This window comes from Vulpes lagopus, chromosome 15 (genome assembly GCF_018345385.1).
Source record: "Vulpes lagopus strain Blue_001 chromosome 15, ASM1834538v1, whole genome shotgun sequence".
In the NCBI taxonomy this organism is placed as follows: domain Eukaryota; kingdom Metazoa; phylum Chordata; class Mammalia; order Carnivora; family Canidae; genus Vulpes; species Vulpes lagopus.
This window is the reverse complement of record NC_054838.1, coordinates 23,262,420-23,286,122: the sequence shown is the minus strand read 5'-3', so window position 1 is coordinate 23,286,122 and position 23,703 is coordinate 23,262,420. Positions and strand designations below refer to the sequence as shown.

General features: G+C 48.4%; 1 protein-coding gene across 12 annotated transcripts; it reads left to right on the top strand.

The window, feature by feature from the left end:
• The first annotated feature begins 48 nt into the window (after window positions 1-48).
• On the top strand, window positions 49-23,516 carry PGAP2 (post-GPI attachment to proteins 2). Of its 12 annotated transcripts, none has more exons than XM_041730249.1 (9): window positions 49-150; window positions 9,264-9,284; window positions 11,162-11,378; window positions 12,199-12,373; window positions 16,788-16,956; window positions 21,032-21,284; window positions 21,427-21,533; window positions 22,153-22,261; window positions 22,471-23,516. In XM_041730249.1, exons 4-9 carry the CDS (start codon window positions 12,240-12,242, stop codon window positions 22,599-22,601), a joined length of 903 nt encoding a protein of 300 aa, XP_041586183.1. In that variant the 5' UTR covers window positions 49-150; window positions 9,264-9,284; window positions 11,162-11,378; window positions 12,199-12,239; the 3' UTR covers window positions 22,602-23,516. The 12 variants fall into 12 exon arrangements, with proteins under 12 accessions (XP_041586183.1, XP_041586184.1, XP_041586185.1 ...); XM_041730250.1 differs by lacking the exon at window positions 49-150 and adding an exon at window positions 8,978-9,053; XM_041730251.1 differs by lacking the exon at window positions 49-150 and adding an exon at window positions 9,077-9,138.
• Window positions 23,517-23,703: the final 187 nt, after the last annotated feature.

Sequence of the window (23,703 nt, the reverse complement as noted above, 5' to 3'; positions counted from 1 at the left end):
GGCTTGTGAGTGGCTGCGTTGGTGTGCACTGGGCGGGGTGCGGGAGAAGGGTGGTGACGCTATACCGAGGCTCCGCCCCCCGCATTGGAGCCGAGACAGTCAGGCTGCTGAAGCTCGGGCCAATCAGAGGGGAGGCTCCAGGATGGCATGGTAACTATTCTACCCTTTCGTTGCCCCAGTCCGCGGGCGGTGATGGGAAGGCTTCCCCGTAGTCCTGCCCGTACTTCCTGGCCAGACCACGTGCGGAGCTGGAGGGCCCTCCTGGGAGGTCTGTCTCTCCGCATAGCTTGCCTGCAGCTGCTCTGAGGCCCCAAAACCTGGCCTCCTGCTTTCCCAACCTATGCCGGCCCCGTCACAACCTTTTCCTCTCTGAATCCCCAGAATAGACGCTATGAGCATGCCCTAAGGGAATGGCTCAGGGTAGGATATGTTACAAATGAGTATTCTTGGAACTTCTTAACCACCTGCACTTTAGGAGCTCTTATTTATTCTTAAAGGCCTGGTTCAAATGTTCCCGCCTTCTCTGGGATACATTCCCAGATCTGTCTCAGTGTTGGGCTAATGCTTGGTTGGGCAGGCCTCTGTTACAGCTTTGTCACTTTGTATCCTATTATTTACTTTCCTGTCTTCTGTGCCCAGGCTCTTTAAGGTCACGGCAGCATTTTATTCACAAAGGTTTCCCTTCCCCACCCTGGCCTAGTCCAAAACAGAAGTATTACGAGGGGAAATGTTGAGCAAGTTCTAGAAACCAGACCTAGTAACTGAGAGTCCTGACATAGAATAGCAGGGACTGTGCTCAGAAAGCAAAACCTATTCAGACTACTCTCCACCACCACCTTCTCCTGGAACATCAATACAAGACTGAAATGGGCTCTGCACAAAAGTAGATGAATTTAAATCCCTCTGAGTGTTCGATGGTAGCAAGGAATTAGAAATAATTGGCTAATTTGTCAGGAAGCGGAATGGTTGTAAAGATGAAATAAGATAATGGATAGGAGACATCTGGTAGGTGCTCAGTTGGTGTTCAAAGGAAGGAAAAAATAAATATATAGATGTTCAAATAGTGAAGCTAGTTTAAACATCTGACTCCAGCCACTTTCCCCCCACTCCTGCATCCAAACATCCCTTCCTTTCCTCCACCCTCCCTTGCCTGTGTTCTACATTAGAAAGTCATTAGCTCTCCCTGGATAGTTTACTGTACCTTCCTCAAAGACCTTTGATTTCTCATCCTTCAGTCCTGAAACACAACTATTCTGGTATCCCTAAGGCCAGGCCCACAGTATAGGTCCACGTTAAATGTTTGATGCATGAATGAGTGAATTATCATCTTAAGCAGAATAGTAGTAGAAGTGTGAGACTTTTTTTTTTTTTTTTTTAGAAGTGTGAGACTTTTAAGTCAGGGAACCCTGGGTTTAAATCTGAGTCCAACCATTTATTACCTGTGTGAATTTGGGCAAATTTCTTAACACCTGAACCTGTTTTCTTGTCTGTAAAATAATTATTCCTATTCTTTAAAAATGTCAAGGAATTCCTGAGGCATTTGGCTAACTCAGCCAGGTAAGCATCTGACTCTTGATTTCAGCTCAAGTCATGATCTCAGGGTCATGAGATTGAGTCCTGTGTAGGGCTCCACGCTGAGCATTGAAACTGCTTGAGATTCTCTCTTCCTCTGCCCCCCTCGACCCTCCCCCACTCATGTGCATGTGTGTACACTCTCTCAAAATAAATAAATAAATAAAATATCAAGGAATTTCCATTCTAAATATTCTAAGATACTGATTCTGACACAGAAATGGGGCTCAAAAGTATGTTTTAAGTAAATACATTCAGTCCAAAGTACTAGTGTGTGTACAGAAGCTAGGATCATTAAATAGTGCATACTTGCAGGAAGACTGGAGGGAGAGGCATTGGATGAGGGGTGCCACAAGGAGAAAGTTCTATAATTCTGATGATTTCTATGCAGAAATACTTCTCTGCATATGCTTACTGTGGTAGGCATATGGTTATTAAGTTCATCATTCCTGGGTGAAAGGACTTTGTAGACAATATACTCTTACTCTGCCTAATTCTCATAATGCCTTTTTGATTATCATCATCTTCCTTCTTCCCCTCTAAAGAAAAGGAATGTGGTGCGTGCTCACAAGTTTGCTGAACCAAGCCCTCTCCTGGGCATCAGGAGCCCAGAGATGTCCAAAGCTCAACACTCTGCTCTGGCCAAGAGAGACAAAACAAAGGAAAGTCCAGCTCTGTGCTAGGAACCCTCCAATCTCTCACATACATGCTGTGAGAGCTCACCCTATGCAGCTTTGAAACATTGGTCCTCAGGGAGGAGACAGGACTCATAAAGACTACAGAATCAGGGAAGAGCAAGAGACTTTGTCTTTCAGAGTGATGGTCTAGATTTCTTAAGTGGTACATTGGAAGGAGTGTCAGATTTGGAGTTAAACAGCTAAGTATGTCTTGCTACTTTTTAGACCTTGCACAAATATTTAACTGTTTAGTGACCCGCTTCCCTTATCTATAAAATGGGCACAAAAATTCCCATGTTGTAAGGTGGTTGTAAAGGTCAAGTAAGGGAATTTGCAAAGAACTGGGCACATGTTTGACACACAGTAAGTACCTAGTAAATGTTGATTTCCTTTTTTCCTACAACTTGATAAGGAAGGATAATGTTTATAAATAACATACAATTAGATTTTCATAAATCTTGTGTGAATACATTTGACTTTGACCTAGAGCATTTAGTCTATTGCATTTAAAGAATTTACTGGTATATTCAGGATTTTATCTAGCATTTTCTAATTTGTCCAATCTGTTCCATTTCTGTTTCTTTCCTTTATTCTTTTTTTTTAATTTTAGTTCTTTTGTAATAGTAGTAACTTCCATTTTCTTTTGAGTCTCAGTCCTGCCAGATTTTTTAAAAATTGAGATATAACTCACATAATATAATATTTACCCATTTTTAAAAAGAGTTTATTTATTAATTCATGAGAGACACAGAGAGATAGAGGCAGAGACATAGGCAGAGGGAGAAGCAGGCTCCATGCAGGGAGCCCAACGTGGGACTCAACACCAGGACTCCACGATCATGCCCTGGGCTGAAGGCAGGCGCTAAACTGCTGAGCCACCGAGGCGTCCCAATATTTACCCATTTAAAGTATATGATTCCAGAGAATTTAATATAGTTGACCCTTGAATGACATGGATTTTAACTGGGCAGTTTCACTTATTTTTTAAATATTTATTAGAGCGAGCAGGAGCAGTGGGAGGAGCAGAGGGAGAGGAAGAGAATCTAGAGTAGACTCCCTGCTGATCAGGGAGCCTGACATAGGACTTCAACTCATGACCCCGAAATTATGACCTGAGCCAAAACCAAGAGTTGGACACTCAACCCACTAAGCCATCCAGGCACCCTTGGGGTATGCTCACTTGTAAGAGAATTTTTTTTCGATAAATACAATACAGCACGGTAAATGTATTTTTTTTCTTTATGATGTCCTTAAGAACATATTCTTTTCTCCAGCTTATTTTATTATAAGAATACAATATGTAATATATAGCACATATAAAATATGTGTTCATCAACTGTTTATGTTATCAGTAAGGTTTCTGCTCAACAGTAGGCTCTTAGTAGCTATGGTTTTGGGGAGTCAAAAGTTTTACTTGGATTTTGGACTATAGGGGGTTAGCACCCCTTAAAACACCTGTGTTGTTCAAGGGTCAATTATATTCACAAAGTTGTGCAACTATCACTACTACCTAATTCCAAAAGATTTTTGTAACCCAGAAAGAAATCCCAGATCATTAGCAGTCATTCCCCATCTTCCCTCACCCCAGCCCCTGGCAACTACTAATCTACTTTTTATCTCCATGGATTTGCCTATCTCGACATTACCTATAAATGGAATCATACAATATGTGGCCTTTGTGTCTGAATTATTTCCCTTAACATAATGTTTTCAAGGTTCTTCCCTGTTGTAGCACCTAACAGAACTTCATTCCATTTTATGATAGAATAATATTCCATTTTGTGGATAAGCCATATTTCATTTATACGTTCAAAAGTTGAATGACATTTGAGTTTCTACCTTGTGGCCACTATGAATAATACTGCTATGGACATTGATGTACAAGTTTTTTGTGGATGTATGTTTTCAATTCTCTTGTGTTTATACCTAGGAGGGGATTTATGGGGTCTTTCGTAACTGTGTGTTTAATTATGTGAGGAACTACCAGACTGTTTTCCAAAGTGGCTGCACTCTTTTACATTACTGCTAGCAGTGGGTGAGGGTTACACTTTTTCACACCCTTGCCAACACTTGCTATTTTCCTTTTATTGTTATTATTATAGCCATCTTAGGCGCTATAAAGTGACACCTCATTGAGGTTTTTGTAAACATTTCCCTAATAACTGATGATGATAACCCTCTTTTCAACTGCTTGTTTTCATGTAAATCCCTGTTTTCTTAACATTCTTTTACATTACTTAGTTTCTCCTCCTGTACCAGTTTAGAAATTAAATTCTCCTTTTTATATTATTGTAGTCATCTCCTAGAAGTTACCACATGCATTGCTAAGTGTGACATTCATTAATACCTTATAGTCAAAGTGCAGTTTGCTGAGATGGAAGAAAAGAGGCATCTCAGGCCAGATGAACAGAAAGAACAAAGATGTAGGACCAGGAAAGAGCTCAGTATATCCAGAGGTGCAAACTGGAACCTCATCCTGGAAATGATAGGGGAGCCAAAGAAAGTTGAAAAACGAAGAACAAAATACACAATGAAGATTTAATTACAATTTGAGGCAGAATGGGCCTAGAACAGATGGGAGAGCCTGGTGTGGGTAGTTTAAAGCCATCCAAGAAGGATCTCTGCCATGAGAAAGATCTCTAGGAAGAACAAAACAATTCCACCTCAATCTTTCCTGAGGCGGCCCAGGAGGCAGGGGCAGAGTTTGGCCTGAAACTGGATGTCATTAGCACTGTGTCCCTGCTTCTTTACCTACCCCAGGCCATGTTCATTGTGCCTCTATCCCCTACAACGGCAGTGTTTCTTTGGAGACTTTTCTTAAGATTCCTAAATCTCTTCATGATATATCTAAATACTGCCCATCCTTCAATACCCAGTTCAAGTCAATCAACCCAATATATATTTTCTGGGCTCCTATGTCTGCGCTGGCCTAAGCTGAGAGATTCAGAAATAAATATAATGGGTGAGGGTTCCATCCTTAAATGAGCTCCCAGGCGGAGTGGGGGACACAGACCCGTAACAGATGATTTCACTATACTGGTCAGTCCTAATAAAGGTGTGATGGACTTTTTATGCTTTCTGGGGAACGGGGAGGTGGTGAATCAGGGCGCCAAAGGAGAGAGGAAGAAGTTGAGCAAAGCTCATGAAGAATTAAATGTAGCCGGACTGTGAGATATGTGCTTGCCAGAGTAGAGGATGACCAGATTATGAAGGATGTTGAATACCCCACTAAGGAATTTGCTCTTGATCCTAAAAGCCATAGGGAGTTATTAAATAGTTTGCAGCAAGGGAGGCACATGATCAGATCTGTGTTTTAAGAAGAGCAAATGTGCCTATAAATGAAGAGCTAGTAGAGCAAGGAGGCCAGTGAAGGAGATCCACATGAAGCTTTCCTTGACAACTGCACCCCCACATTCACTTTTCTTATGCTTCCTACTTCTACACCATCCCCGTGCTACGGGGGGGCTGGAACATCCCTGTAAATAAATGGCTTGAGGTATCTGATGTGTGTGTGGACAGGGGAAGTGGAGCAGGAGTTGTGGCCAAAGCTGGAAAGTCGGGTGGTGCTGTTTCAGGCACAGGCCTCTTTGGGGTATGTCCAGGCATCAGGCAAACGAAACCAGGAGGACAGGAGACATTGAAAGGCTTCAACAGGAGGGATGCCTGGGTGGCTCAGCAGTTGAATGTCTGCCTTTGACTTAGGGTGTGATCCTGGAGTCCCGGGATTGAGTTCCACATTGGGCTCCTCACAGGGAGCCTCCTTCTCCCTCTGCCTATATCTCTGCCTCTCTTTCTGTGTCTCTCGTGAATAAATAAAATCTTTGAAAGAAAGAAAGAAAGAAAGAAAGAAAGAAAGAAAGAAAGAAAGAAAAGAAAGAAAAGCTTCAACAGCAGCAGCTACTTAGACAATGGGCAAATGTCCTTTGGCAAACATTGAGTGCCCACTGAACGAAGGCAAGACTGGAGGCTTAGATGCTGTTCAACTCCCCTGTTTTCCCCCCCCAGATTTTATTTATTCATGAGAGACACAGAGAGGGCAAAGACATAGGCAGAGGGAGAAGGTGGCTGAGCCATCTGGGTGCCCCTACCTCATTTAATTCTCACAGCAACCCTCTGCTGTGGATATTTGTAAAACCATCATACAGATGAAGAAACCAAGATTCAGGACAGTATGGTGAATTGCCCAAATCACCAAAGAATTAAAGGCAAGATTAATATATCGTTGGGGTAGTATAGAGGCAGAGAGAAGGGACCCAGCCTCAGGGAATGGTATTTAGAGCCAAAGGAACAAACTGTCAAGATAGGGAATAAAGACTAAGAGTAGGCATCTGTGGGTTGGAGCTAGAAAAAGAAGACACAAAGCCCTAAGGTAGGAAACCTACATCTAATTTTTGAAACTAAAAGGAGGTGTTCTTTCAGTTAAGTGTTACTAATTGTTCATTTGTCCTGGGACCTTAAAGGACAGAGTGGAGGAGAGTTCGAGGTAAAAAAAAAAGTAGCTTTTAAAATAAGGTATCACCTCTCCAGACATGGGTCCCCCAGGACTGAGGTATCTCTGGGTCCCCACCATTGCCCGGCTGGGGCCTGCCACAGAAAGGGTCTAGGCTCAGTGAATGAACAAGAATGGATGCATGAAAAAGAGCTCTGGCAAGTTAATCAAATTGGAGCCTCTGTATCCCCACCTGCAAAGTGGTGATTATAGCTACCTTGTGGATTAACCTTATACATTTGACTCCTGAACGACACAGGAGTTAGGGTGCTGAACTCTGGCACAGTCAAAAATCCATGTACACAGGGTCCCTGGATGGTTCAGTGGGTGAGTGTCTGCCTTTGGTTCAAGTTGTGGTTGTGGGGTCCTGGGATGGAGTCCGGCATCAAATTCCCCATGGGGAGCCTGCTTCTCCCTCTGCCTATGTCTCTGCCTCTCTCTCTGGATCTATTATGAATGAATAAATAAAATCTTAAAAAAAAAAATCCTTGTATACCTCTTGACTCCCACAGAACTTAACTACAAATAGTAGTACTTTGGTTAACAGTAGTGTTGATAACAAACTGTTGATTAATACATATTTTGTATGTTGTATGTTTTATATATTGTATTCTTACAATAAAGTAAGCTAGAGAAAAGAACGTGTTATTAAGAGGGCAGGGCAGCCGGGGTGTCGCAGTGGTTTAGCGCGGCCTTCAGCCCAGGGTGTGATCCTGGAGACCCCGGATCCGGTCCCGCGTCGGGCTCCCTGCATGGAGCCTGCTTCTCCTTCTGCCTGTGTCTCTGCCTCTCTCTCTCTCTCTCTCTCTCTCTGTGTGTGTGTGTGTGTGTCTCATAAATAAATAAAATTTTAAAAAAAGAAAAAGAAAATCATGAGGGCAGCCCGGGTGGCTCAGCGGTTTGGCACCCCGTTTAGCCCAGGGTGTGATGCTGGAGACCCCCAGGATCCAGTCCCACGTCATGCTCCCTGCGTGGAGCCTGCTTCTCCCTCTACCTGTGTCTCTGCCTCTCTCCTTCTCCCTGTGTCTCTCATGAATAAATAAATAAAATCTATTTTTTTAAAAAAAGAAAATCATAAGGAAGAGAGGGGTGCCCAGCTGGCTCTGTCAGTAGAGAATGTGATTCTTGATCTTGGAGTCTTGAGTTTGAGTCCCACATTGGGTGAGGAGCCTACTTAAATATATATATATATGTAATACAAATACATAAAAATAAATTATAATATATAAAATTATATATAAAATATAATATTTATATTATATAAATTGTATGTTTATATATAAAATAAATATATTTATATAATACATAAACATATTTATATAACATATATATATATATTTTTTATGATAGTCACACAGAGAGAGAGAGGCAGAGACATAGGCAGAGGGAGAAGCAGGCTCCATACACCGGGAGCCCGACGTGGGATTCGATCCCGGGTCTCCAGGATCGCGCCCTGGGCCAAAGGCAGGCGCTAAACCGCTGCGCCACCCAGGGATCCCTATATAACATATATATATATTTAAATATCTTATTTACTTATTCATGAGAGACACAGAGAGAGAATGAGAGAGAGAGGCAGAGACACAGGCAGAGGGAGAAGCAGGCTCCATGCAGGGAGCCCGACGTGGAACTCGATCCCGGGACTCCAGGATCATGCCCTGGGCTGAAGGCGGCGCTAAACCTCTGGGCCACCGGGGCTGCCCTGTATATATTTTTTAAAGAAAATCATAAGGAAGAGAAAACACATTTACAATATTGTGCTGTGTAAGTGGACCTGCGCTGTTCAAACTCATGTTGTTCCAGGGTCAACCATATAGGGATTAAGAGAATGGCCTCAGGTGCCAGACCCCAATCCAGGTTCTGACATTTATAACTGTGTGAATAGGTAACATAGCTTTTCTGTTTTCTATTGGTAAAATGGGGATATTAATAGTATCTACCTAATGGGGTTAAGGAAGATTAAATGGGATAATGCATAAGAAGTAGAAAAGTCCCTGGAAGACAGAGAATGCTCAAAATGTGCTAATTATTACTGTGGGGATTTAAATAGGAAAATGTGATGGTAACCACGTCTAGCTCGGAGATCCTTCACCCCCTGCAGGTGTTCTGACAACCCCAACAGTCCTCCTCGAGTTCCTGTGTGGGCCAGGGTGGAGGGGACAGCTGGGGGCTAAGGATCAACCCTTTCTGGGTGGGGAGAGACCCAGGGCTCTGTTGTGTCGGACAGGACAGGGCGCCCTCTTCTGATCAAAGGCGGGAACAAGCTCTGGCCCAGAGTTTTGAGGATGGGCCTCCCTGATCTCTCTACCCAAAAGGTGCTCTTCCCTTTCCTGAAATGCCCGAATCGGCTCTGGAGAGCAGAGTTACCGAGAGGGGCGCTAAGGCCGGGGCAAAACTGTTGTAAGGTTTCAGAAGGGCGAGGCTGGGTAACTCGGCTAGACTTGGGGGCGTGGGCTGGAGAGACCGAGGTTAGGAAATGAGAGAATTCGGGGCCCTGTTGAATTAATCTTATGCTCTTTCAACAGGTGATGGAACGCAGCCGAGAGGTAAGGCGGAAGGTGGCTCATCCCGCGTGTCCAGCCCAGGGGTCCAGGGCTCTTCCGGCTGCCCCCACGCAGCGGGAATTGGCGGGGCGGGCTAGAGCTGGGCAAGCAGGCACCGGGGGACGCCGGACCGAGGGGGAGCGCCCAGGGTCCAGGTCCGCAGAGGTGGGGAGGGGCCAACGCAGGATCTGGGCGCAGTTTCCTCCCCGAGCGCGCTGGCCCCGCCCCCGCCGTTCCCGCACCGGCCCGCCCCCCGCCGCTGGCCCCCGGCGGGGCCTGGGCTCCCCGCGGGTTCCCCCAGCGCCCGGCCTGCGCTGGCGGGGCCTCCTCGCCGCCACGGCCTGGGTGAGTATGGGGATGGGTGAGCGGGACTGCCGGGCAACCCCGCTTGGGGGAGCTCCGCCACGCGGTCCGGCCTCACGGCCCAGCCCCAAGCTCTGACGGTGCTGGCTGGGGCTCCCCCAGAATCTGCCGCTGTCCCGACTTCTGAACTAACCCTGCTCCCCCACATGGTGCTGGGTGTGCATTGGTGGAGCTCTCCCTTCTTCACTTCGCAGGGACTGCTAGTTTTCTGGTTTCTCTTTAGGTGCCAGGGATGGGTGTGTGTGTAGGGGCCGGGGGGCGGGGGCCGGTGCGCCCTGGAACCCCATACAGTAATTTCAAATCCCACCTCTGCCAGTTATTAGCCTGTGACCTTGGGCAAGTGTTTTTAACCTCCCCGAGCCTCAATTGCCTCTACTGTGAAATGGAAATCCACAAGCTATAGGGCCTCTGTAGAATTATAGAGAGGATTAAAGAAATAATGTATATCAAGTGTATCAAGTGCTAATCAGGGTGCCTCATACTTAAAAGGTACCCGGTAAGTATGGATTCCTGCTGGAGGCTGAGAAGATCTCTGGGGCCTTTGTAAATAAAGTTGGGATACTCCTAAGAAAGCAGTATCCAGCAAGTAGTCCCTATGAAGAGGTTAAGAGCTGATTGGGGCTGAACAGCTGCCCTTCAGGTGGTGAGCTCCCTGTCCTGAGGCCTGGAGGAATAAAATGGCCATGTTGGAATGGCCGTATTGGTCATCTGAACCACATGATCTTCATGTTGCACAGCTGTGGAAAAAGGCCCAGAGTGATTAGGTGACTTGTCCAAGGTCACACAGCTAACAGAGAATCCAGGCACACCTCCACGCTGTGGAATAGACCATTTCTCCAATCTCTTTATCCACCCCCTGCCTTGGGCAGTGCCTAGTAATTCACTGAGGATCTGGCCTTCAGTTTGGGCATCCCAGTGGCTCCTGAAGGATCTAGAATCACTGGCTTCAGGGAAGAGACTAGTGCTGCTAAAAGTATAGAATCAGGGTTTGGACTGGGTGGGGAAGTTACTCCCCTGTAGGCCTGTAGGGACTTCTAGTCCATTTGGGGATGATCCAAGAAATGTGTTTGATTTGGGCAGTCACCAGAGTCACTTCCAACTACCCTAGGAGATCCCTGGCTCCTGAAGGGAGGAAGGACTTTGGGCAACTGGGGCAGGCTGCCTAATCGGGCCTGGCAGAGGTGGGTAGGAGAAGATGGAGGAGAACACAGAGGCGTATTCACCTGGTTCTGGAATGTCAGGGTGGGGCCAGGAAGAGTTGGGGCTTGATCTGGTGAGACCTTTGAGTCCAGAGGGGCAGGTTCTTCATGAATCTAGGGATTCATGAAACTACAGAGTCAGCCCTAGTTTGGCTGCTGGAAGCCCAAGTTCCAAGGATGGCTTTCCCTCAGGCTCATCATCTGGCTTTGAGGAAGGACCTTCTCTCTCTGCATCTTGGTTTCTCTGCTGCAGTGGGGACAGGGCTCACTGACTCATCTCTATAGGATTTGATTTACCTTTCTTTCTCTTCTGGACAGACACCTCTTCACTCTCCCCTCCTAATTTGACCTAACCTGACCTTTCTGCCCAGACCTCTGGGTCAGCAAGGAAGGGGTCACAGAAGGCAAGAGCTGCAGTTTGTGATCATCAGGGCCCTACATCTCCCCACTGCTGGGTCTTCCTTCAAGTTGTTGTAGAACCTGGAGTAGGTTCCCACTCTTCTCTTGGCCTCAATGTCACCTTCTATGCACTAAGGTAGGCTGGGCTAGGACTGTTGGTGTATACTCGGTTATTATAGTTCCTGACTTTCCTATTCCCATCGCGGGGGGGGGGGGGGGTCACAGTCCTCAGGAGCCTTTACTTCATCTCTGGTGGGGGATGGACAGGCCCCTATGGGTACTGGGAAGCCTCCAGAAGCTGACAAGGCAGCTCTTTGCAGCAAAAAGCAAGCCTAGGCTAGCACTAGGCCTGATTCTGCAAACCCTTTCACCCTCAGAGCACGTGAGGCAGGAGGCGGGGACAGGCAGGGGGTCAGAGTTCTATAGGCTTCCATGGAGTCCTTGCTGCCATGCACTGTGGTGCAGGCACACAGAACCTGGGAAGGGACGGGAAGTACAGAAGATGCTGGGCCAGTGAGTGAAGCAGGGAGAGCTGAAGGGAGGCCCTGAAGCCTGGAGGCTCAAAGGCCTATGGGTGTAGATGAGCCATCCTGTCCACTGGGAGCCTTTAGGATAGGTTCCTGAAACCAGAAAGACCAGTTAAACCAGCTCCTGTTGTCCTAGGCCTGTAAAGCCAGATTATAAGGGAGAAGTAGTTCTCCCAATATATTCAGGTTTCGTTTTAGCATAGATTGGGTTTATTGTCTTTACTCTGAAATTGAGGATGAATGTTCTCTTGGGATTTCCAGTCAGTCTTCAGGGCAGGGGCTGTCCAAGCTTAGGGGCTAGCTGACTTTCTTCTCAGACCCTTCAACCCATAGCACAGCAAAGCTGAGGACTGAGCACAAGGGCCAGCTTCACCACTGAGTCCCAGCCTTGCTGCCTTGGGTCTTGACAGCACATTACTTCATCCCCAGGTGTGACAAGATGTACCAGGTCCCACTGCCACTGGACCGGGATGGGACCCTGGTCCGGCTCCGCTTCACCCTGGTGGCCCTGGTCACGGTCTGCTGTCCACTTGTCGCCTTCCTCTTCTGCATCCTCTGGTCCCTGCTCTTCCACTTCAAGGAGACTACGGCCACACACTGTGGGGTAGGGCTTGCCAAGTGGGGTCGGGAAATGGTATCTCATATTCAGGCCCAGTTGGATCTTTTTGGATCCTGGTTCTATTTTTTTTTTTTTTAAGACTTTATTTATTTGTTCATGAGAAACACAGAGAGAGAGAGAGAGAGAAAGAGGGAGAGACACAGGCAGATGGAGAACAGGCTCCATGCAGGGAGCCTGACTTGGGACTTGATCCCAGGTCTCCAGGATCACACCCTGGGCTGAAGATGGCACTAAACCGCTGAGCCAATAAATAAATAAATAAATAAATAAATAAATAAATAAATAAATAAACCGCTGAGCCACCCGGGCTGCCTGGATCCTGGTTCTATTTTAACAGGATTAGTGAGCTCTCCAGTGGGATCCATCAATCAAATTGGGCTGCTGGGGGTTAGGGTGCCTGCAAATCGGGGTCTCAAGAATTGGCCTTCTGCCACTTTTCATGAAGGTCACTAGAGCCTAGTGTGCCTGAAGTTGGGCAGCCCCAGAACCCAATCTTTACTTTCATAGAGGGGCAGATTCAGGAGCCCCAGGGTTTTGTGAGGGATAGAGAGAGAACAGGCCTGAGGTTGAGGGTGCTGGAGCCTCTCAGTATGGCACTGTGGGCTGTGCCTGTGTCTGTGGGATTGTGATTATGTATGCGTGTGTGTGGCTGTGAAGGACATGACTGTATGTGTGTGGGAGAGACCGTATCTGTGCGTGTCTGGAGGAAGGCCTGATGATGTGTGTGTGTATGTATTCCATATGTGTATATGAGCTACGTTCCCATAGGTAGCCATGTATTCTGTAGACAGGAATATGGAATGAGTTTTTTGACAGGAGAAAAACGTGAGTTTTTTCTGTAATATATCAGAGTAAAGAGAGTGAGACCTGTATTGACCTCTGTTACATGCCTAGTTCATCCACTGACTCTGAATTACCTGAGACACAGAGGCTGAGCCTCAGCTTCCTCATGTCTAAAATGGAGTTGATAATTCCCATCCTCCTTCTCAGGGCTAGTGTAGAGCTAGACAGAGGAAGAATAGGCAGGTGGTTTGGGAAATGTGAAGGGCAAGAAGCAGAAGGGAGAGGAGGAAGAGGAGTTTGTCAGGTTGGAAGGTAGGGAGGAGAGGAAGAGCTTAGGGGCTCTAGGTGGAAAAGAGGCAGGGCCTGGACATAGACCCTTGGAATAGCATCAGAGAGAGCTATGAAGGCCCTCACTCAGCTCAACTTCCCACCTTCCTATAAAAAGCATCTGCTCCAAAAATAGGGCTATGACTAGGACTGGGGTCTGGCTGGCGGTGTGGAATGGGGCCTACCTCTTTTGTTCATAGGACTTGAAGTTTTTCCTCTCCTTGATTTGTCAATGGATAGATATTGGCCTTGAGCTGTGGGTGGCCAGTCTGATGAGCCCCCGGGCTGGGAGCTATCAGAAAGAACAGAACTGGAAGGAAAAGGGGTGACCAGATGATGGAGTGGGGGGGAAAGGATCAGAAAGGGTCCAACCAATGGCTTTTCCCAACCTAGTTTTCACCTTAGATAATGCCTCAGATGTTCCTCTCACCCATCAACTCCTTTGTATCTTGCAAAACTCTTCTCAAGTGTCTCTTCCTTTGAAAAGCCTTCCCTAGCCTCCTTGGGGGCAGACTTAATCACTCCCTCCTCTGAGAGTTCCCTATTTTTCATACAGCTCTATCAAATCATATTTGTGTCTTGTTCCCCACCAGACCAGGAGCTTCTTCAAAGTGGGCATTACATCTGAATCAGAATTTGTTGAGTAAATAAATAGGACCCCCTCCCCCCCGCCAATGCCTCGGGAATTGGTACCTGGTACCTGGTGCCATGTTGTCATAGTCCATCCAGAAAATTATAATATTATTTGTACGGTATATGGAGTTAAGTGGAGTAAGCTATTTGCTCTGCCCCTCATGGCTGACTCCTAAGGGCTAATGGGATCAATAACCCAGCATACCTGATATATGTATAACCCATTCTTGGCATACTAGTTGGAGAGCTAAGGCATGGGCATAAGGGCACAGGTACCTGGCCACTCTGGGCCAGGACTGAGCTTAGTGACCCAGGGGGTGATTTGTCCCCACTCCCTGGGACTACTATGTTGGAGCCACCTAGGGACAATCCAGGTGGATGTATGTTCTGAATTTCTCACCTAGAGTATTCCAGGAATAGCCAACCCTAGGAATAAAAGAAATAACCTTAGTCTAATGCATCTATAATTAGATGACTTTGCCTTTGCTTGCATATCCCTAGTGATGGGGAGCTTCCTTCCTATCCAGGCAGCCTATTCCAAGGAGGCTGAGTAACTAACATTTGGCAGACTCTTGTAGTGAGGATACATTCTCTTTCAGGTAAATCCCTGTTTTTGCACTGGGTCTGCTTCGGGACCCTGAGAGCTGCTTTCTCCTCCTGACGTTACGCCAGTCCTGCAGAGATGGGACAGCTGTGATGGGGGGTCCCTGAGTTTACTCTTATTGGGTAGCATAACTCCAGTTCTTTTAGACAACCCTCACAGGACATGCGCCCCTAGTTTTGGCCCAGTTGGTCACTGTTTCCTTCATATGAGGCCCTGATCTGGGCATAGGACTTCATATGGCCTGGGCAGTACGGTCAACAGCAGTACTGTTGCATTCCTATTACTGGCTGTTAGACCCCTGTTAAGGTATCTTGAACTGATGTTAGCTGTTTCTGCACAGCAGGCTGGACATTGATAACCTCATATTCAGTCCCATCTAGATATGTTTTGTTTTTTAAAGGTTTTATTTATTTATTTGACAGAGAGAGAGAGCATAAGCAGAGGGAGCAGCAGACTTCCCACAGTGCAGGGTAGCTCAATGTGGGACTCAATCTCAGGACCCCAGGATCATGACCTGAGTCAGAGGCGGATACTCAACTGACTGAGCCACCCAGGCGCCCCTAGAGCTCTTTTGGGTCTTGAATCTATTATCCTAAGATTAACTAGCTCTTCAGTTAGGCCCAACAGACATAATCCTGCTCCAACAAAAAGGGGTGAAATCCTATTCTGCTTTCTCTCTTCCCCTTCCCAGAGACCTGCCCGTATCCCAGGACACAGCCTTCAGAAAGGTACCTACACCCATCCTTGGCAAAGAAGCTACTGTAGGCTGACCTTAGCCACTATCACTCTTATCTTTGCAGAGTGTTCCAGGAATTATGATATGGCCTTGTTGGCCTTGGGAGGGCTGTGTGCTTGGGCAGGCGTGGAGATCTGGGCTCTGTGGGCGGGAGGGCAGGCTCTGGGGAGCTAGGGGTGGGACCCTCCAGTCCTAGGATAGTCTCACTCTGGCTAGAGCCCTCAAGCCAAGCCCCGGATCCGTCAGCACCCAGTGTGAGTGTTGCCCAGTGCGCGCCCCTGCCCCATTTTTCTGATGCTGAGCTGGAGTAGTGGACTGGGGATCCCTTAACGGAGGGAGGCATGAGTCCCAAGGGAGGTTTGATCCTAGGCCTTTTAACACAAAGCCATTTCTGTCTGTCCCCCAGAAGGGAACCCTGCTCGCAAGTCATGGTGGTTGGGGCAGTGGGGGGTGAGAGGAGAGAGTTCTCTGCCTAGTGGAAGAAGCTCAGCTCCCTTGGTCTGAGTTTGTCCTTGCTGGATCCAACCTAGCATACAGGCTCAAGGTGAGTGGAGAAGTTTCCTGTGACTCTCAGGTTCCTATAAACTTTGGATTGGGTGACACAGTCTTTTGAGAGAGGAAGGAGGTAGAAATCTGGGCTTCTGTAGGGACCCTGGTATCTTGAGATGACAGTGCTGCTGGCCTGAGGCTTGGATCATTCTAAGCCTGGGGGTGTGCTGGTTGGCAGCATGTGGCCCCAGAGAAATAGGTTCTGGGCACTCCCACTGTTCCTAGTTGAACTTGGGTGAAGAGCAGGAATGTGGTCAGACAGGGTCAGTGGGAGGGCTTGGGCCAGTCTGAGCCAAGGGTCCTTTGTCTAGGTTATTTGGCCTGAAGAAAGCCTTGACTTGGGAGCTTTAGGCTGTCAGGTGGCTGAGGCCTTAGTCCTAATGTTTGATCCTGGCATAGCTCTCCTCTTCTATGGAACAAAAATAATAACCTTTCTACCTCTGACCCTTATGAGTGGGTATGAGAGTCTTGAGAATGAGGTGGCCCACCAGAACTGCCCGGGTTCAGGCCACTGGGAACCTCTCATCTCCAGACTCTTCAGGAGGTGGACCTACATGACCATTGGGCCAAAAGGGCTCCTAAGAGCTGACCCTGCCTGACTCAGCAGCTCCCGCCCCATCTCTCTCTGCATCTCCTTATCTTCTGCACTGGCTCTTCCCAATACCCAGAGGAGCCAGCTCTGGGAAAGGTCCCACTTCCCAAGGGCCAGGTGTCCCACCAGGCCCCAAGTCCTGTCCCTCGCCCTGCTTGGGCACCACTCCCTACAGGATGTTCTCTGCGGCCTCACAGCCCTTGGACCCGGATGGGCCTGTGTTCCGGCTCCGCTTCACAGCCATGATCTGGTGGGTCATCACTTTCCCCATGTTCGGCTTCTTCTTCTGCATCATCTGGTCCCTGGTGTTCCACTTTGAGTACACGGTGGCCACTGACTGTGGGGTGAGTGCCAAGCTCCCCCGCTCCTGGGTCAGGGCCAGGTTGGGAGATGGCGGTAAGATTGGAATCAGAGAGTGGGAGAAAGGGGGAGGCTCAGAGAGAGGGAAGGGGATCTAAAGGGATGGCAGGGGGAATTTGTGAGCAGGGACAGAGTGAGAGTGGATTCATGGTCCTCTGAGAGTAGAAGATCACAGAGTCCCAGGGATTGGATGGGAGAGGGAAAGAGAAGGGAGGGAAATAGGCAAGAGAGGTCATGAGAGGGAAGAGGAGGCTGATGAAAAACCAGACTGGGAAGGAAGCCAGGACTGAGAAGTCAGATGGGGCCTGGAGCCAGGAGAAGTCAGAGGTGGTGGTAGGTACCCTGGAATCTTCTAGTGTGGTTTTTCCCTCTGGCAGCCTCAGGTCCTACAACCTGTGTCCACTCAGGGCTCTGCTGGTTATAAAGCTACATGGACTTCTTGCCTCTAGGAGCAGTCCACCAGGCCTTTCCCAAGGGTTCGGGGCCAGAGGTTCTATCAGGGGCCTGGAACTGAATATGGACTTGCTCTTAGCCTCTTATCCTGCAAGAGACAGTCCCAGGCCCAGTGAGATGGGACTCCTGCTCTGATAAAGGAGAGCATAGGGATCAGGGGGCCCAAAGGAAGCGCTTCATCTAGCCTGGATGTGGGGAAGACTTCCTTCCTGAAGCAGGGGGCATTGCAGCTATTCAGGTAAAGAAGAATTTTGCGAATGCCAGGCTGATGACTTATGATTTTATCCAGAGGGCAGTGGTGAGCTTTAGAATGATTTTAAGCAGGGGAGGGACGTAATCGGATTTATGCTTTAGAAGACCATTCTGGCTCCTGAGTGGAGAACAGATTTAAGGGTAGGTGGCAAGAATAGGGAGATCAGTGAGGAGGCTAGTGTGATAATAGTTCATGCTACTGGAGAGACCAGAACTAACATAGGGATTATGAGGATGGAGAGGTGGGGATGGAGTCCAGAGAAGGGTAACTGGTTGAATTGATAGGGATAAGAGGTTGTGTCCAGTTGGCAAGGGATGGGGGCAGTAGATAGAAAAATCATCCATAACTTCAGGGGACTTTATCAAATGAATGAATCTCTAATGGTGAAATCTGAGGTGTTATAATAAGGAATTTTTTGGACCCTCACCCTTTATACTATGTTAATTTCTTATCTACTGACCTGCCATAGATCCACTGAGCCACATCTTCCATGCCAGTGGAAGGGTTTCTGTTCTTGGGGAAAGGGGTTATGTTCCCATCTCAGTACCTTAAGTTCTGAGCTCATGGGGAGACTTAGAGTAAACTGGGGACCTGGTCTCTGATAGCTCCTGATGTTGCTAGCATAGTTGTTGAGTTGGGAACTTGTGTGTGGGGGATGGGGTGACAGATATGAATATCTATACCTGATTGTGTGTGTGTGAAAGAGAGAAAGAAGAAATGCCTGCTCTCAGCATCCTACCTCAACCCCTAATCTGAGAGCAACTTCTGAGGATGGCATGAGTAGCCAGAGGGCCCTCCCTTCCTCCTGAGATGTCCCCCAGCTCTTTGCCATCTCTACCCTTTACCTGTTTCCCAATTAGGGTTCTAGGCCCTCCCAGCCAAGCTTTAGAAGCTCATGCTAAAAAAAATTAAAAACAAAACAAAACAAAAAAAGCTCCTGTTGGTTCTGCTCCCATTACACTTGCTGGGGTTGGGGCAGGAGTTTTCAGAATGAATATTCTAGGAAGTAAAGGCAACACCCCTACTGACCTTACTCAGGGGACCTACTCAGAGGGGCCGAAAAGTGAGGAGACTTGGAGGTCTCAGAAATCTCTGGCGAAGATAGGATTTCCACCGCTAGCTCATGTGCAGTCTTGCCATGTTCAAGAACCACATAGCTCACCAGCTATTTGCGGGCTTTTCAGCAAAAAATTGGTCTTCTGAAAGCCATCACTTGTAGCCATTGTGTACCAAACATTGCAGATGCTCTGCAGACATTATATTTAATATTTGGAACCATCCTGCAAGGTAGGTGGTAGCATCCCTATTTTGCCAGTGAGGAAGTTGAAGCTCTGGGAGGTGAAGTGACCTGCTCAAGGTCACTCATCTAATAAAGGCAGAGATGGGATGCAGACCTGGATTTGTGTGGCTCTGAAGCCTCCATGCTGCCTCTTTCTACTCAGAGTGAGTATCTGAGCCTGGTCTCAGGCTATGTTATCATCTCAAGCCTTAGCCTTGAGAACAGCACCCTGTCCCCAAGCTGCCTCTGAGAGTGCGGAGGGGAATCTGTTTCCTTTCCCGTGAAGGCTTCAAAGCCCCTGGCTGGTGTTCCCCCAGGCGAACCCTGCTCCATGAGCTACCTCCATCATTGCCACCTGCCCCGCCTTGATGGAGACCCAGTCAACATCCCCATTAAGAGAAAGAAAGGGACCTCTTAGAACTCCACCTCTGAAGACTGGCCCTGCTATAGTCACAGCAGGGTCATTTCCTCGCTGGGTCACTGGGCTCTGGCACTGCTCTGGGTCTTCTTGAAAGTCTAAAAAAGTCCACAGAAAGTGTGCGCAGCAAACTGATAGCTTCCAGTCCTGGAATCCTTTGGAAATGCAGATCCTCATATTCCAGACTGGCTACATTCTCACACAAGCCCTGGTGAGTTACATGCATATTAAAGATAGGCCCTGGAGTCTGAGAGGTCATCCTCCTATCCCTGGCTGTCCTGTCACCATCTACACTGTTGTTCATTCATCCCTCATCCTCTCACCCTGTCACGCAACACACCAGTTCTCACATGTGCCTCTTCCTCCTTCCTCAACTTTAAAAAAATTTTTAAAGATTTTATTTATTCATTCATGAGACAGAGAGAGAGAGGCAGAGACATAGACAGAGGGAGAAGCAGGCTCCCTACAGGGAGCCTGATGCAGGACTCGATCCCAGGACCCTGGGATCATGACCTGAGCCAAAGCAAAGGCAGACACTCAACCACTGAGCCACCCAGGTGCCCATCCTTCCTCTACTTTATTTATTTATTTATTTATTTATTTATTTATTTATTTATTTATTTATTTATTATTTATTTATTCATTTCATTCATTCATTCATTCATTCATTCATTCATTCAAGACACACAGAGAGAGGCAGAGACAGGCAGAGGGAGAAGCAGGCTCCCCATGGGGAGCCCTATACAGGACTCGATGCCAGGACCCTGGGATCATGACCTGAGCCGAAGGCAGACACTCAACCACTGAGCCATCCAGGCACCCTCTTCCTCAACTTTAAAGAATAGTACTCCAATTCCTTAAGGAATGAGGAATTCCAGGCTTTGAGAAAGATGAATGAGAGAGATGCATAAGATTAGGGTCATTTTCTTAGAGTATCCCAGGTTAAGAGCATCCACTTTCTTAAGCATAATCAGGGTGGGGGTACCCTTCTGACCCAGCTCTCCCAAGATCTCACAGGACCCTCTACCACCTTGGCACACCTACCCAGAAGAATAAGTGGAACTGGGAGCAGTCAGAAGAACAGCTTAGCTGTCGAGTGAATCCAGCACTGTCCCAAGGAAGCTCAGGTGGTCTGTGACTCATCCCTGTCCTCAGGACTGTATCTAAGGTCCTGGGCTCATGGACCCCCCACAAGGCCTTACCAAAGGTGCATCTCTGTGCTACGGGCTCAGAGAGCATCCGAATCTGTCTACAGCTTCACACAGCCATGTATAGTTTCTTTTCTTTTCTTTTCTTTTTTTTTTTTAAAGATTTTATTTATTTATTCATGAGAGACACAGATAGAGACACAGGCAGAGAGAGAAACAGACTCCACGCAGGGAGTCCAATGTAGGACTTGATCCTGGGACTCCAGTATCATGCCACCAGGACATCCCAGCCATGTATAGTTTCCATCAGGCTACCTGGGGGCTGGGACCTGGAAGGGGACGTCTCCCAGGAGAGCTCTGGGGAGTGCCCCAAGGAGGCCTTTCTAGAGTGGAAGGGGCTGGAGCAGAGCCTTAGGAGAGCCAGGGTGATTTCTGGCAGATGGAGAGAAGGCTCTCCAGGGGGTGGGGCCAGTGGAGGCCTGCCACCAGATGGGTCACAACTCTTTAGGTGCCCAATTACCTGCCTTCGGTGAGCTCGGCCATCGGTGGGGAGGTGCCCCAGCGCTACGTGTGGCGCTTCTGCATCGGCCTGCACTCGGCGCCCCGCTTCTTGGTGGCCTTCGCCTACTGGAACCACTACCTCAGCTGCGCGTCCCCGTGTCCTGGCTACCGCCCACTTTGCCGCCTCAACTTCGGCCTCAACGTCGTGGAGAACCTTGCGCTGCTAGTGCTCACCTACGTCTCCTCTTCTGAGGACTTCAGTGGGTGCCCAAATGAGGGAAGGAGGAGCAGGGAAGGGTTGGGGAGGGCCACCCCCACACCCTCCCTCGCTTGGACCTTCAGACGGAGGGGTTCGGATGCTCCCTGAAGTGCATGCTCCCAATGCCCCCTCTCTCCCTCCAGCCATCCACGAAAATGCTTTCATCGTGTTCATTGCCTCATCCCTCGGTCACATGCTCCTCACCTGTATTCTCTGGAGGCTGACCAAGAAGCACACAGTAAGTCAGGAGGTACGGTCTACCCCTAGTGGGGCTCCAAGCGGCCCAGAGGAAAGTCAAGGACACCCATCCTAGGGATGCGGGTAATGATGAGGTGGGAACCAGAGTTCTAACGGGAATCCGGGCTGGGCCTGGGACTTGGACTTGGGGACAAGTGGAGGGTGATCAATTGGTCAGAATCGAGGGCTGTGTTCCGGTAGGATGGAAGACGGACAATAGAAGAGATGGAGGCTCCAAGTGGGGATAGAATGTGGGAGAGCACTCACCCTGCTGTGGGTTAGGAATGGTGTCAGGGGTCTGTGGTCTATAATAACTCCAGTGCCCCCTACGTCCCCCACACCTTTCTTCTCTCCACAGTATGTGGAGGTGTCAGGTGGGTGGGTGGCTCCAAGTAACTTTTATATTCCATCCTAAAGTGGGAGGGGCAGGGACACCACTGCTCCTTGGCCTCCTTATACTCCCAAATGCAGGGAGGGATATGAACATGCCCATCATTTCTGCTGCCCTTGCCTGTATCCCCTTCCATAACCAAGGGAGCTAAGACACAGCCCTTAGGAATTGAGGCCAAGAGGGGAGGCTGCCCACACACATCCAACAGGCTACAGAGTGATCAGATAGCCCACTCCCCTAGGACCGCAAGTCCTACAACTGGAAACAGCGGCTTTTCATCATCAACTTCATCTCCTTCTTCACGGCGCTGGCTGTCTACTTTCGGCACAACATGTATTGTGAGGCTGGAGGTGAGGCCAGGCTGGGATCCGTAGGTTGTCACAGTGGCTATGGGACAGTTGTGTTTTCTGTAGTGTGCGATATGACAGTGGTCTTGGGGGCTGGCTGCCATCGTGTCTTCTGTATAGAGATGTGGTGGTGGGGACTTCTTAGGAGGCCCCGGGAGGGTGGGGTGGGGGCAGAAGGCTCACAATGCCCTGTTTTTGTGTCCTCACAACAGTGTACACCATTTTTGCCATCCTGGAGTATACTGTTGTCCTAACCAACATGGCATTCCACATGACGGCCTGGTGGGACTTCGGGAACAAGGAGCTGCTCATTACCTCCCAGCCTGAGGAAAAGCGATTCTAAACCCTTTCTCTCTGCTAGGAAAGAGGCAGTCCACTGCCCAGAAACTAGAAACAAGAAACTACTCTGGCCTTCCCCACCCCGTGTCCTCTGTGGGTCCTGCTGAAGCTGGGGGCGGGGCGGTAAGAAAGGAGGAAAGCACAGGACAGGGCTTCGGACAGCCCTGCTCCTTTCCCTCACCCCACTTGAAGGCACAGGAACCTTCTAGCAGCAGCGTCACTCTTATCTGAGAAGCCCCAAGAAGCTGAGCTGGCAGGAGAGCTCCACCATCTGGTGCTAAAAAAAGTCCTGAGGTTCATAACCACCACGGTTCTTGGTCTTTACATAGCCACCTTCTTGCTGAGGTCGGGGACCACTTAGCAGTGGCTGCTACCTGAAAACCACAGCCATTTCTCTCCACAGGGCCATTCACTTAACTGATGTGTCTAGTCCTCTCCTGTACACACCCTGGCATACCTAAGGCCACAGTCCCCTGCCAGGTTTGCTCAGGTGTTCTAGGCCTGAGCTCACCTCCAATTTAGCATGTACCTTTCCCTGCCTGAGCCTCAGTGTGTTCATGTGGGTAATGGAGGGTTGGAAGGCTGTATGATTTTTTTTGGGGGGGGGGGTGTATGATTTTTAAGGGCTTGGCCAGTCTGCGGTTCTGACACTGCCTTATGGAGGTGGTGCTCTGTACCTGAAGGGTGATTTGCTCCAGGAAAAGCACTGGTGCAGCACCTCTTTTCCTTCCCTTCTGAAATATCTGGCTTACAAACTCTTTCTTCTTGGCAAAGGTGTGGAGTGGGGTCAGAGGCAGATTCCTGCCCCAAAATGGGCTCTCTGGTATCCCCCTCTACTCCTACTGCCCCATGCCCTGACCTCTTCTGGTTGTACATTTTATTTTGAAGGAAAATAAATTTTTTTTCTTTTTTGCCAAAAGCCTGGGCTAGGCCTGCTTGTCTTTGTTTAATGGAACTGAGGTGAGAGACAGGCTCCAGGATGGAGGGTCCATGGCAGGGTGTGATTCCAAGTGGCTTCCTACCTTAGGCCTGGAGTCTCCTTAAGGCTGGTCTAAGCCCCAATTTCAGTGAGTAGGAGTGACTGGGCTATCCCTGTAATGACTCTA

Coding starts and splice junctions, on each gene's coding strand:
- PGAP2 (XM_041730259.1), top strand. CDS start 12,209: ATGTACCAGGTCCCACTGCCACTGGACCGGGATGGGACCCTGGTCCGG. Junction 16,957..21,031: donor CGGTGGCCACTGACTGTGGG/GTGAGTGCCAAG, acceptor ACAACTCTTTAG/GTGCCCAATTACCTGCCTTC. Junction 22,262..22,470: donor CATGTATTGTGAGGCTGGAG/GTGAGGCCAGGC, acceptor TCCTCACAACAG/TGTACACCATTTTTGCCATC.